The sequence below is a fragment of the Magnolia sinica genome, chromosome 12, assembly GCF_029962835.1.
Source record: "Magnolia sinica isolate HGM2019 chromosome 12, MsV1, whole genome shotgun sequence".
In the NCBI taxonomy this organism is placed as follows: Eukaryota; Viridiplantae; Streptophyta; class Magnoliopsida; order Magnoliales; family Magnoliaceae; genus Magnolia; species Magnolia sinica.
Genome location: NC_080584.1, coordinates 15,164,599 through 15,179,011, shown reverse-complemented (window position 1 = coordinate 15,179,011; position 14,413 = coordinate 15,164,599). Strand labels below are relative to the sequence as shown.

The 14,413-nt window shown below is 44.1% G+C and overlaps 1 protein-coding gene across 2 annotated transcripts; it reads left to right on the top strand.

Moving 5' to 3' along the window:
• Window positions 1–5,771: 5,771 nt before the first annotated feature.
• On the top strand, window positions 5,772–14,173 carry LOC131220982 (protein argonaute 2-like). Of its 2 annotated transcripts, none has more exons than XM_058216027.1 (3): window positions 5,772–6,337; window positions 10,047–11,220; window positions 12,200–14,173. In XM_058216027.1, the coding sequence occupies exons 1-3, from the start codon at window positions 5,848–5,850 to the stop codon at window positions 13,644–13,646; spliced, it is 3,111 nt and encodes a 1,036-aa protein (XP_058072010.1). In that variant the 5' UTR covers window positions 5,772–5,847; the 3' UTR covers window positions 13,647–14,173. The 2 variants fall into 2 exon arrangements, with proteins under 2 accessions (XP_058072010.1, XP_058072009.1); XM_058216026.1 differs by having other exon boundaries at window positions 10,032–11,220.
• Window positions 14,174–14,413: the final 240 nt, after the last annotated feature.

The window sequence follows — 14,413 nt, the reverse complement described above, 5'->3', positions numbered from 1 at the left end:
TTCTCTGAAATCAGGGCAGAAGAGTTATAAGGTTAGCCACACTGTTCTAAACAAATCAAGGGATTAAAAATAACATTCAAGAGATTAATTCGATAATCGAATCCAGAGCCTTTTGAACTCAATCCATCATGGTACCCAATATTTCAACGGTCCAGATCATGGAAAAAATCCCTCACTTGTACAACATTAATGCATCAGGACCTTTTAGTTTCTCTTCCGCTAGGAATGCGGTGCGGCACGTTCCATACAGGCGGGAAAACAGGATGCGGTTGGCGAGAGGGGGAAGAGTGGTTGTAAAGCGGAAATTACAATATCAGAGCTACATGGGGCCCACCTTTTCGTCAGTTTACGTAAAATCCGTTCCGTTCATCATGGTAAAAATTTTCCATATCCAAAAATTAATTGGGCCACACCACAGGAAACAATTGAAATGCAACGCCAACCATAGGTTTTCTTTGGGTCGTCTATCCTTTTCTATGAAATCTAACCCGTTAATAGGGTGAAAATCACCATTTTGAAGCAATTATTTTAAAGATCATATTAATCAAAAACTCATCCGGGCTGCACGCGTGAGTTTAGAAGTTTTGGTCGTAATTTGATAAAACTTCCTCCCAATGTTGCTCAGTTGAGTTTCAGATCAGTACGATGTTTTATATGTACGGTTAAGATGATTTTATTCATCTGATGGACAGAATGGATTTTAAATAAAATCATAGTGGACCTCAAAGAGCTCCGGCGTTGTACCCGCTTCTGATAACACGTGCTGTAGCAGAGTATTCATGTGTGAGGTAAACTGGTAAAATCCACACCATGCCTTTTGTTTCTTGGCGGGCCCGCAACAGCGTATGAACGGTTGTCGTATTGTAAGTGAGAATTACATAAATACCCTTCTTTTTATTTAAAAACCTAATCATGTCCTTAGTCAATGCAATCGATGTCATCGGACTTGTAGTCGCGCACCATCAACTTCTCCGTCGTTTCCTTCCTAAAATAACCGTACAATATCAGAAAGCAATCCTACCGGTCGATTCAGACAATGCTTCCATTCAAACTTTCTTTTCAGTGGAATGAGGAGAACCGTAAAACGGTAGAACCGTTTATGTAAAAATAAATATAGAAGGGTTATGCATCAATCGTGTCCGTCCATCTTTTGATAAATAGAATGGATGGTTTATGTTTCAAAAAAAACCTACTGGATATTACTGTCCTTTGATCGATGGCTATGACGGTAGAAACAGAAAGAATTAGATGGATGGGATTCTCTGGCATTTTTCATTTTTTAAATGTAAGCCATCCATGTCAGGCTCGATTGATGGATGGACCCGATTAGTATATCACCCTGCCACGTGTACCATGGAGAGATGGCTCTACCAAATGTGTTCCTAGCTCTACCGAACCTTCTCCATCCTTCCGTATTTACCTATCCTTGCACGTTTCTAACAACTTTTGTTTTGTACTGCCACTTTAAAGGTACTAATCAGATGGCTAGGATCATCTGATCCACCCATCTGCCATCCACTGTACGGTATACCAAATGAACTGTCCTCAACAACAATAAGTCGTCATGCTGACACGTGTACTGGTACCCTTGGTGTCGTTTGGCAGCATGATTTGAGTAGATTTCAAATCCAAATGTCGTTTTCTAGGATGGATTGGGAGTTATTTAAAATAATATATGATTTTGAAATTTCTCCGTTGTGTTGCCAGGAATTGCTGACTTTGGCTACTTTCCAGAGGTAGAGGGTTCTCGCGTGTAACAACGCGAGTAAGCCGTCGATGATGTTACAAAATAAACATATTAGTACTTCAATATAAATAAATTAGATATTGCTAAGTCACTCGTTTGCCATTCTATATTTGTGGTTCACCTAAGGTTTATCTATGTTTGATTTTTTTATTTTTTTATTTTTTACTAAAGTATATATATTTAATGAGTATATTATAATCATTTTATTAAATGTCTTACACATGGACGTGTGTATGAGAAATAATTACTTGCCTATGTTCTTAAGTGAGAAATCATGCACGCCTTTGCTCACATGTCATGGGCACGAATTTTGAATCAAAATTTGAATTGTCCATGTGTAATGAGGTATATGAAACCTCTAGGGCTTAAACGGTTAACCTAAGTTAAAATTTGGATGGCCATATTAAAGAGAAAGGCAAATCAAATGAGGAAATTGTTTTCCTTTTTATGGCCTAACAGGGCTTGTTTAGTGTAAGGGATTAACCGGTTTAAGTGGGATGAGACTTCAAACCCGTGATGAGAAAAATCTTCTCTTATTTGGTTCATCATAGGTTTCTAGTATTGGGCCTTGCGCGTGGAGCGAGGGCTTTCCACAATCCTTTACGCTCAACCAGGATTTTCGGAATCTACGAGATTTTCTCTTAAAAGATGTCAGGCAAGAAGTTCTTACGCTGGAAAAAGAGGTGAGGCCCACCTTGATATTTGTGAGGAATCCACTTTGTCCATCTATTTTGCAAGATCATTTTAGAGCATGCGACCAAAAATAGAGTAGATTTAAAACTCAAGTGGGCTACATGAGAGAAAATAACAAAGATCAAGTGACCACCATTGAAACATTGATTTGGCCACAAAAGTTTTGTATCACGTTAAGGTTTTCTGTGTTGTCAGGAATGACCTTATAAACGGTTGGGACGACATATATAAACATCAAGGTGGAGCTCAGGAAGGTTTCAACGATAAGGAATTCTTTCCCCACTGTGTTCCTCTTTTATGGCTCACTTGAGTTTTGGATCCGTTTGACTTTTGATAACATGTTTTAAAATAATCTCACAAAATGGATGGAAGAGGTGGATTCCTTACAAACATCAAGGTGGGCCCCACCTTACTTCCTGGTGTAGTTTTCAAACACGGTTTTCAGGATTGTTAGTTATTTTCCATATACAATCAAACACTACATGAATCAAAATATGTATTTAAGTTATACATCCTACATAATTCAAACACCAAAGTGAATAGGCACACTCCCATGACATCGAGAGACAATTCATTGACAACTACATTCATTAGAAAAAAAGCAATTTCATCTCAATTAATACCATCTAATTCCTCGCGCCAAACACCCCCATGGGGTTTTAAATGAAGCTTAAATTTTGGCCTTTGGAGGATTTTATGGGTGGTTCATCATATGAACTGTCCATGTGATGCACTGCTCCATAAAACCTTCAAAGCTCAACTTTTAGCCTATCTGAAAATATGGTGGGCCATGACGAAAGAAAATAATTACCTTCCTTGATTCATCTCTCTTTGCTACTCCCTACTAAAGTTTTGGATAGGCTAAAAAAAAATGAGCTTGTGGGGTTTAATGGGGTGCTGCATCATATGGACCGTTCAGATTTTATGCCTATGAAAAGGTACGTACAGATATTCACTTAAGAAAGTGTATAAAGGACTCATATACATGGGTCGAGCTCATGGGAACTTCCTATGAGGTCAAGCTATGTGGGCCCCACTATGATGTGTATCGAACATCAACACCGTGCATTTGATGAGTCCCCTTTAAATTATGGGATATACCAAAATCAGCTATATACGAAACTCAGGTGGGCCATACCATCTAAAATCATGTGATGACATGCTTAATACATATAAAGGCACTTAATGGGGCCCACCTGAAATTTGGATGCATCTGAAACTTGGTTTGACCCCTCATCCAAGTGGGACACACATAATGTATGGGCTTAATTTGTGAAACACATCTCGGTGGGCCCATCAAATGATTATGAATGTTTTAATGGAGGAAAACCCCTCTCAACTTTTGCATGTGGTGTGGCCCACACAAGTTACATATTAACTTGATTTTTAAAACCTAGACCCACCATGGAATGGTGCATCTGACTGATGGGGCAGATGTTCCACATGCATCATGGTGGGGCCTACACAGCTTGACCTCATGGGAAGTTCCCATGAGGTCGACCGCAGAAAAACTCCCCCCCCCCTATATTTATGTATATGGAAAAGGTACCATGCGCTCGACATCTCAATTAGCTCCCGTAAGGTCAAGTTGTGTGGGCTCCACCGTGATGTATGTCGACCATCAACACCGTGCATTTGATGGGTACCCTCTAAATTATGGGATATCCCAAAAATCAGCCGTATGCGAAACTCAGGTGGGCCATGCCATCTAAAATCATGTGAAACACTGTTAAAACATATAAAAGCACCTGGTGGGGCCCACCTGAGTTTTGAATACTGCTGAAACTTGGTTTGAATCCTCATGCAAGTGGGACACACATAATGGATGCGCTGGATTTGCAAACCACATCTCGGTGGGCCCAACAAAACTGATTATGAATGTTTTAATGGTGCACGGCTCCTCCCACTTATGTATGTGGTGTGGCTCACACAAGTCACGAATTGACTTGATTTTTGAGACATAGTCCCATGATGGAATGATGCATCTGACTGATGGGTTAGATGTTCAAAACGCATCACGGTGGGGCCCACACAGCTTAACCTCATGGGACGGACTCGCGAGGTCGAGCGCATGGTACCTTTTCCGGATGTGGAATAGAAGTTGCCGAATAAAATTGTGGACAAAATTTCATCTTAATTTGTGACGTGGAATTCAATGCAGTCCAAATCCCAAACGCTCGTCCCATTCTGCACCGATGAATCACCACAAATGAGAGAGGCGTGATAGTTTTAGACCTCAAAAGGATGTGGACCCCACCCATCACACGCCGTTAGATATTAGACCGGCACCGATAACAGAGGAAGATGGATCCATTACCAGATGAAAATCCGCACAAGTCTCGGTACCTTAAAGTGAAGTGTGGGCCCCACATGCTACAACCACCAAATGTACATCTCTAGACTTTCGGGCCTCAATCAGGAAGTTGCCCACTTCAATCAAATCGTGGCCGCACGCAGTCGGATGTTGGATCAGCACCGTTGAGAGAGAAAAAAGGGTAGGTGACTAGACGAGAGGCCCACCCCCAGTACCACCTCCATCAGATGTAGATCCTAAGATAAAAAAGTACTTGATCAACCCACCATGGCCTACTTTTGATCAAATCCTGGCCGCACGTCCTTCCTTTCTGAGTATTTCCTGGAATAACACAAGCCCATTATGAGGACGTGGTCCACCTCGATGAGATGGGCCCTACTTACCTTTTAGAATGTTCTGGACGGGGACGAGGATTTCCTCCTCGCAAGAAGTTCCTGCGCTGGAAACTGAGGTGGAGCCCACCGTTAGTTTGCAAGGAATCCACTCCGTCCATCCGTTTTCTGAGCTCATTTTCGGTTGTCAGAAGAAAATCAATCAGGATTCAAGACTCAAGTGGGCCGCACCAAGAGAGAAGGTGGTTAGGAAAATTCTTACCGTTGAAACCTTCCTGGGGTCGACAGTGATGTTTACATGCCATCTATGCCGTTCATAACCTCATTCTTACTGGGATTAACTGAAAACACAAATATTAACATGATTCAAAACTTTTGTGGCCCCACGAATATTTCAACTGTGGAAGTTCAATTCTCACGTCATCGGCCCACTTAAGCATTGGATCCGGTTCATTGTTTTTCCTTAATAACATAAAATTAACACAAAAAACGGATGAACGGGGTGGATTTTTCATAAACATCGAAGTGGGCCCCGCCTGGGTTCCTTCATGCGAAACGCTTTCGCAGGAGCCGGAGGCCATTTTGGTAATTATGCCAGTACCGAAAGGGCAGAAAGTACCTTACAAATTCCCACGCTTCCCTTTCCTAATCCCTATATATTCGCAACCACATCCCCCTTGTTTTTCCTCACTTCGCTCACAAACATTACCTGTCTCTTTTTCTTTCAGTGTATTGCGAAAAACCGTAGTTTCTTACTTCCAATGGAGAATCAGGCTTACCGAGCTAGATCTGCAGGCTCTAGAGGAAGAGGGAGATATCAATCGGAAAATCCTCACCAGAATCGGAATCCCTGGCAAAATTCACCTCAGAATCGCCAGTATCGAGAAACCGGTGGGCCCCAGTCCGGCGCGCCGAGGGCGGCGAATCCCTACCGTGAAGTTGGCGCCGGCCAATCTGCTCAGCCAAGGTCCGATTCATCGCAGAACTGGCGTCAGGATCGGCCGTCCGGCGAAGCAGGTGCGGCCCAGTGGAGGCCACCGAGGGCGGCGGGCCATGTTGAGAATTTCGGCCAGGGTCGATCTTTCCTTGATGCGGCCGTGCCCCAGTCGTCGGGATCTGGAGGGAATGGCGGCGATGATAGGAGAGGCGGTGGCGGTGGCGGTAGGGGACGCGGCGGTAGAGGTGGGGCCCAGTATGTGCCCCGTCAATCGAGTATGGAGCCTGCTGCGGCGGCGACGACTTCTGCGTATGGTGAGTATTTCTTCAACCATTGTGTTTTTTACTCTCTGAATTTTTCTGGTGATCTTGAATCGGATTGAATTGGGCTGAGTGGGATTGACTAGAGCTTGACTCGGTTGACTTGGATGAGTTGATTCAGTTGACTCGCTCTGCCTGGCTCTCTGTTTTTAGTAGAGTTTTTCTTGTAGCCTTTTGTGTTCGGTTCTCAGTTTTGTTTTGGGAGAGAAGTTCGATGGCGATTCATACTAGGAGAGATTGAATGGTGGATTTGCATATCACGTGCCAACGTTGGCACATGTGTGAAATCCAGCTGATCATCAGGTGTCCCCCACCATGAGCATGCATTGGCCTGAAATCCAGCCTGGCCTGATCATTAGGTGGGCTCCACTATGAGGATGCCCTTGCCCAAAACCCGGTCTGGTCCGATCATCAGGTGGGGTCCACCGTGGGGATGCCCTTGCCCAAAACCTGATCTGGTCTGATCATCAGGTGGGGTCCACCGTGGGGGTGCCCTGGTCTGAAACCCAGGCTGGCCCAACCATCAGGTTATCCTAACATCAACAATCCCTGATCAGAAACCCAAGTTGGTCCAATCTTCAGGTGGGCCCCAACATGAACGTGCCTGGCCTGAAGGGCATGGAGTGGGTACTACCCCACCCGAATGGACGGGCTCTGAGGGGCCACTGTGATGTAGGGTTCTATCCAAACCGGCCGTCCATTTTTTTCTATATCAATTTAGGTTATGGCAGTTCCAAGGCTCAAGTGGGCCACACCAGAGGACCTTCCTAGGTCCTCATGTGATGGTTAATTACCATCCAACCTGTTCATAAGGTCTCATAGACCTGGATGAAGGGAAAACAAAGATCAGCTTGATCTAAGACATCTGTGGCCCCCAAAAAGTTTTCAACAGTAGGTGTTTAATCTCCACTGTGTGGTCCACTTGAGCCTTGGAACTGCCTCATTTTTGGGATTGTACCATAAAATGATACGGCAAAATGGATGGGACTGTGGATAAAACCCATATAGCACGGTGGCCCTTTAGAGCCCCTGTTTGTTCCTAGCTAGGGATGGGTGGGGGTAGTACCCAATCCATGTCCTGGCCTGAAACCCAGCTTGATTTTGGGCTAAAGCTGCTTTGTGGTGAGACCCACCTAATGAATGACATGGATCTATCACATGTGTGCTGCGTTGTCAGAAAACCATTGATCACCATTACTTTCCATCTGTTATTGCTATGGCGATTCCATCGTTTATAGTCGTAAAGAAGAATCATGAGAATTTTCAAACCAGAAAGGTTTCTAATGCTCTTTAAGCATTCCCACTTCGAACCATTCAAAGTGGTTTTCCCACACCTTCAACCAATTGTGGTCAGCATTGGGTTTAGATTACGTATGAAATATTCAATCTCTTCTTTTATACATGTAGTTGAGTCTGGTTGGTCTTCTCTGCGATGGGGGCCTCAGGATAATCATGACAAAGGGTTGCTTGCACCTGTTATCCTTTCCTCTATCAGGGCTGCTAATACCCTCGATAGGTCTAGTGCTTGCATGTACGCTTCGTATCATCTTTGCCTGGGTTTTGAAGCACGGGTTGTTGACATGGACGACCCCCTCGACTCCATGTACTCTTCAGGGTTAGACAGTTAGTAGTTAGTACGTGGCTTAGTGGCTAAGTAGAGTTTTTCTTGCCATCCTCTTCTTGGGTGTTCCTTTATTCACCTTGCCTATTTTGTTTTCAAATCTGCCGTCCACCCGCTACATTCTCTCCAAAAGTTGTTGAAACATCTTCAAACACATCATTTTGGTTGCTGCTCGCCATCTTTTAGGACCATATGAGATTATCAGATTGAAGTCGAAACCCTTTTTTTACAAATGTGGATCCACATGCAAAGATTGAAAGAAGGAAAGACTGACAGCAATGCTAGAGATCCAGCTCTTCCATCATACAAAACCCCTCATCATATTCTTTTTGGGGAGAAAAAATCTCATAAAGTTGTTCTCACAAGTAGGGCAATGAGGCCCTATTTATAGATAGGGCTGCAACTGATTGACCCAACCCAAGTTCAGGTCAGGTCGGGTTGGGTTGTAAGGGGCTAGGGTTGGAAAATGCCAACCGATTTGAAATTGGGTTGGGTTGGGGCTGAGCAAATTCGGGTAAGGTTATATTGGGTTGGGAATAATCGCATATGTTTGAGTCGGGTTGGTCTGGGCAGGTTCGGCCCTGTCCGGTTGGGTCAAGCATAGAGGAATTCGGGTTGGATTGGGCTATGGATTGGGTACTCTTGAGGTCAGTTTGGGCTCGGGTTGACCCTCAACCTGACCAAACCTGCCCAAGTTGCACCCCTATTTATATAGGCTTTACATGTGCCTTATTGAATATTGCTATTGCTAATCTAACTAGCTAAGGAAACTAAAATGAAAAAAAAAGAAGGGGAGAGTCCTGAGCAGATGAGGAAACTTCTTAAAAATAGGTAAGGACTCCAGCCACTCGTGCTTATGTAGAACCCCATTGGTGGCCCCTTCTTGCACACACGTGTAGGTTGGTTGCATCATAACCCATCCTGATTTGGATGCTAAGATCAACCAGTTGGATCAAGGCATGGGGTGGGTCGTATCTCTTTCTTGAAATGGAGAACACCATGTAGTAAAAATGGTAGAAGTTCTAGAATAGAGTTTTAAATTTGCAAATGTAACTGGTGGGTTATTCAGTAATCAACGGTAGAGGCTAATGGGATCAGATGCCACCTTTATGCAAATGGTCCATTAAATGGAGCCCCCATATCGGAAAAAAATGCTGACCAGTTAACTATTTTCATGGTTGTGGCTCATTGGTGGTGGTATCCGGCTTTCCTTGATTTCCCCTTTTATACGAATAGGCTTGTTATGTAGCATTGAGAATATGTTTGCGAAATGCATTTTATGTTTTCTATGAATAGGATTTTTACCTTTTTCTGTGAATAGGATTTTTCCCTTTTCTACTGCCATGACCAAATGGACCCCCTGAGTAGGGATGGGAGTATACAGTCTAATTGACTTCTGTTTATAGAGACATGTTCTGGTGCTATCGGAGCACCATAAATTATAGTGCTCCTAGTTGCATTGATCCGCTTAGATGGTCCAATCAATGATCTAAACTGTCTATTAAGTCCAGAACACATTGAATGGACCACCGTACCAAAATCACATTGATCGGATTATCTAATCGATCTTTGATTTGGCCTTGTTTTCTATACCCATCCTTTTTTCCAAGCTATGGATGGGATGGCTATGATTGCTTGACAAAAGTTATTCTTTAGAATCAAAAGCAATCTATGATGGTTTTTAACATGTTGATGGATCAAATTGTTGATTGGACCTATTTTTTAAATACAATCTTGACTATCCCTATTAAAGGCTGTTGATCAATGGTTGATATTTGTTGGGTTTGTTTGAGGTTTGCATGATATCTCATGAAATGTGCATTGGACCTAATGAACAGTCTGGATCAATGAATTTTGACAGTGTCCCAATGCAACTTGTGGCATTATGACATACGGTGCTCTAAGAGCACCAAAGCAGTTCTCTTGTTTATATGCATTAGTCCTATACATAGTAAGCATGTTATATATGAGGAATAATAATGTATTACTCGTTCAATGGCTCTCGGATTGCCATCGAACAAGTTCAGTACAAGCATAACTAATGTTTGCTGCTTCTATACATTGCAGCGTCCACATCTTCAGAGTTGGAAAAGCTGAAGATTTCGGACCCACCGTCCAGATTGGGGAGCATCGTACCAATCAAACGGCCTGATAAGGGAGGGCAGGCCGGCATCCGATCACTCCAAATTCTTGTGAACCATTTCCCAGTCAATTTCGACCCCCGAATGAAGATCTACCAATACAACCTTGACATTCAGCGTGTGACACCTCACAAGCCTAGTGCTGCCACTGCAAAAATATCGAAAGCCGATGCACACCTAGTGAAAGAATATCTCTTTGCTAAGTTCCCAACACTCTTTCCCACGCTCAACACAGCCTACGATGGTGAGCGGAACATCTATAGCGCGGTGGAGCTCCAACAATGCGGGAAGTTCCCGGTCGACGTAGCCAAGGGCGATGACGTCAAGCCTCGTGAGTTTGTCGTTGCTGTAAAGCTGGTGGCAGTACATGATCTCAACACACTTTCGGAGTACTTCAACAGGACCGTGACATGTGTTCCCCGGGAAATCTTACAAGCTTTGGATGTGGTCATGCGGGAAAACCCCAGTTTAAGTCGGATTCCGTTTGGACGGTACTTCTACTCTAAAGGAATCGACAGGGATCTCGGTGGAGGAATCATAGCTTCGACGGGATTCCATCAGAGCTTGAAGCCGACTGCTCGAGGTTTGTCTATATGCATGGATTACACAGTCATATCATTCCGGAAACAGGTCCCAGTGCTTGAGTTTCTCAGAGAACATCTTGGCGTTGTGATCGATGCGAACATGTCCTGGACTCCCAATCAAAGGAAGGAAGTTGAGGAAGTCTTGAAGGGATTGAAAGTGACGGTGAATCACCGGAAAACATCCCAGAAGTATGAGGTTGTGGGGCTGACCCGGGATAACACAAACAATGTGAAGTTTGAGATCAACAGTGGCACGGATTCCAAGGGGGTGCTTTTCATTGTTGACTACTTTCGGGATAAGTATGGAAAGGCGGTGGTGTACAAGCGGATCCCATGTTTGGACTTGAGCAAGAACAAGAGGGTGAATTACGTGCCGATGGAGTTCTGTGAGCTGGTGGAAGGGCAGCGGTATCCGAAGGAGTCTTTGCATGGTGATGTGGCTAAGGTTTTGAAAGATATGGCTTTGATCAAACCGGTGATGAGGAAGGATTGGATTTGTAGGATGATCAGAGCTAGCGATGGGCCTAGTGGGTAAGCAACATTGATGCCTGTCTATGCTTTTTATTAGAATTTTGTTTCTGTGAACTCATATTACGTCACAAGTTCTATGAAGTGTTGTGGCCACCATACACACGGCAAACATGTATGGTGATCATATCCCTGTTGATCTGGTGGGCCACTAAGAAGATCAGACATAAGCCAAAAGGTTTTTAGTAATTGGACAGGTTGACCGTCTGATTGTTTCCAGTGTATGTGGATCACCACTCATTTCTGTAGATAATAGTCGGCTGGTTACAAACTTAGGGGCACTCTCTAGTGGTACTGGTACCACTGTAACCAGCCAGATGTGTGGGACACTGATGTAAGAATCTAACCTGTCCATCAGATGTGTCACCTCAAAAAACCCCATCACCGAAACATCAGCACAATCTGAAACTCTGGTGGGCCATTGCACATGGAACATTTTGAGACATTATGTTCATGATTGCTTAGAGTGGAGGCCCTACCGTGTTGTCCCACTCTTGCTTTGTTTTCTTTGCTGTGGCCACATTAGTTTTGGATCAGGACGAGTACTGGGGCTTCGGGATTTTTGAGGTGTCGCATTTGATGAATGGTTTGAATGGTGTGATTCATATGAATACATCACGCGGGTGAGCCCCACATCTGGTTGGTACCGGCAGTATTGTTACAATTGGAGTTGCGATGTGGCCCATCTACACGGTGGTCCACCAAATCACATTCATGTGTTCACCTCTTATTTATTTATTTATTACTGTATATTGTTGGTTGGTTTACCCTTTGATGAATGGTCCAATGTATGAACTATACAATCATGATGCTAGTTTGACAAGTTGATCTACGGAACAGCTAAGATCATACAATCAGTTTGATTTTGGGCTTGGCCATTTGATTAGATGATCCAAATCAATGGTCATATCGATGATAACATTGTCATTTCTAAAATTTCTTTTGATCTTACAAAGTTCTTTTCTTTGTTTTTCTTTAACAGGGGAGGTATTGCAGATCAGTTTCGCATTGCAATTGTCAACAATATGACAGAAGTGACGGGTCGCGTTCTTAAACAGCCCGATTTGAAAATCCGCAATAGCAATGATCAATGCTGCAGATACACTCCGGGAGAAGATGGCCAATGGAACCTGCTGAAACACAAGGTTTACGAAGGAAAGATTGTCGACAGGTGGGCGATTCTCGACTTCACGACCTCATCCAATCGCTGGTATCAGTTAAATGTCCAACAATTCAATCAGAATATTGTCGAGCGGGCCAATAGGGTTGGCATCCGCATGAACCCACAATTCCTCTTTTATGAGCCATCCAGCTTCCGCATGCTTGAGAATGAAAGGCAGCTCTACAATACCCTTAAACGCATTTGTGGACGGGCCGAAGGGAAGCCGCAGCTGCTTTTCTGCCCAATGGAGAAGCGCCATACGGGCTACAATACCCTCAAGCGGATATGTGAGACGGAGCTTGGGATCGTGACTCAGTGCTTTCTAACCCCTCTCGCCAACCAGGGCAAGGACCAGTACTATGTCAACCTTGCCCTCAAGATCAACACCAAGCTTGGTGGTAGCAACATGGAGCTCTTCCACAGCCTTCCTTGCCTTGATGACAATCGCCCTGTCATGTTCATGGGCGCTGACGTGAACCACCCGAGCAGCCGGAGCCCGTCGGCAATCTCGATTGCCGCTGTCACGGCATCGATGAACTGGCCTGGTGCAAACCAGTATGCATTCCGGATACGTGCGCAGCCCCGCCGGACTGAGAAGATCTTGGACATTGGCGATATGTGCTTAGATCTCATCAAGACGTATGCCCGGAAGAATGGCATCAAGCCGGAGAAGATCATATTTTTCAGAGATGGTGTCAGCGATAGCCAGTTTGATATGGTCCTTAACGAAGAGCTGATTGCTATCAAGAAGGCGATCGAGATGGACGGGTACCAGCCAACCATCACGCTTGTGGTGGCTCAGAAGCGGCACCAGACACGGTTCTTCCCGAAGAACCCGAGGGATGCTGGCAAGACCGGGAACATTCCTCCCGGAACAGTTGTCGACAACACCGTCATCCATCTTGATGAGTATGATTTTTATCTATGCAGCCACAATGGGATCCTTGGGACAAGCAAACCGACCCACTATCATGTCCTTTTCGATGAGCACCAGTTCTCGTCGGACGATCTTCAGAGGATCATATACAACCTTTGTTACACATTTCCACGGTGCACCAAACCGATATCGTTGGTCCCACCAGTTCTCTGCGCTGATCTCGCGGCGTATAGGGGCCGGCAATATGATGACTCAACCATGCACTCACCACATTCATCAGCATCCTCTTCTTCTGGGTCATCCTCCACGTCCTCATCCATGGCTTCTATTGAGATTAATAACTTCCCGAAGGTGCATGCAGATCTCCAAAATCAAATGATATTCCTTTAAGACTCAAGGCGGGGTCAGTTTCTACAAGTGGACTGATGGTTTAGCGGTCTGTTCTGTTGGGTCATTCGATGGACCATGACCCAAAAAATGTCCAGATTGGAGAATCCCATCTGCCAATCTAGGACCCTCTCTCTCTCTCTCTCTGTTCTTGACCATCTACCACAGGCCACCTCCATGGCAGATCCTAATAGACCAACATCTCTAAACCGTGGGACACTTGGACAAACTGAAAGTCCACTCAGGAGCTTTAAGAGTCTCTCTTGAGGCTACATCAGTTTTAGAGTCCTTGTTTTTAAGGGTGTTTGTGTGTTGCATGACTATGGTTTGTTTTCTGCAATGGTAGTAGGAGTTTGTTTTAGGAGAGTTGTTTTAGCAGTTATAGGTGTCTCTGTCTTGTGATGGTTTATGGTAGGTGTTGCTGTGTTTTATGGACTCTGTTTGGATTTAATTCTACTATGGTTTGTTGTTTTTGTTTGAAAGATGTTAGTCTCCTAATGAATTTGAAGTGTTTGGAAGATTTTCTTGTAGATTATGAAGTGGATCCCACTTGTTATTTGAGCTTTCTCTGTCAGGTGGGCCACACTGTTAGATCTGTTGCCATGGGATGTCAGGTTGGTTGACTCATTCCACAAAACAAATGGGCATTTTTTTATTTTATTTTATTTTATTCCTAGCCACCCATTTGTTTTGTACATTGGTCCACCTAAGGAGCCAAACAGCCTATTTTTGGGGCCAACGTTTAAACAGTGTCGCCCACCTGAATATTG

Bases quoted from the DNA above. Each gene is read 5' to 3' on its own strand.
- LOC131220982 (XM_058216026.1), top strand. From the start codon at position 5,848: ATGGAGAATCAGGCTTACCGAGCTAGATCTGCAGGCTCTAGAGGAAGA. The intron at 6,338-10,031 runs GTGAGTATTTCT...TATACATTGCAG, and splicing joins GGCGACGACTTCTGCGTATG to CGTCCACATCTTCAGAGTTG. The intron at 11,221-12,199 runs GTAAGCAACATT...TTTCTTTAACAG, and splicing joins GCTAGCGATGGGCCTAGTGG to GGGAGGTATTGCAGATCAGT.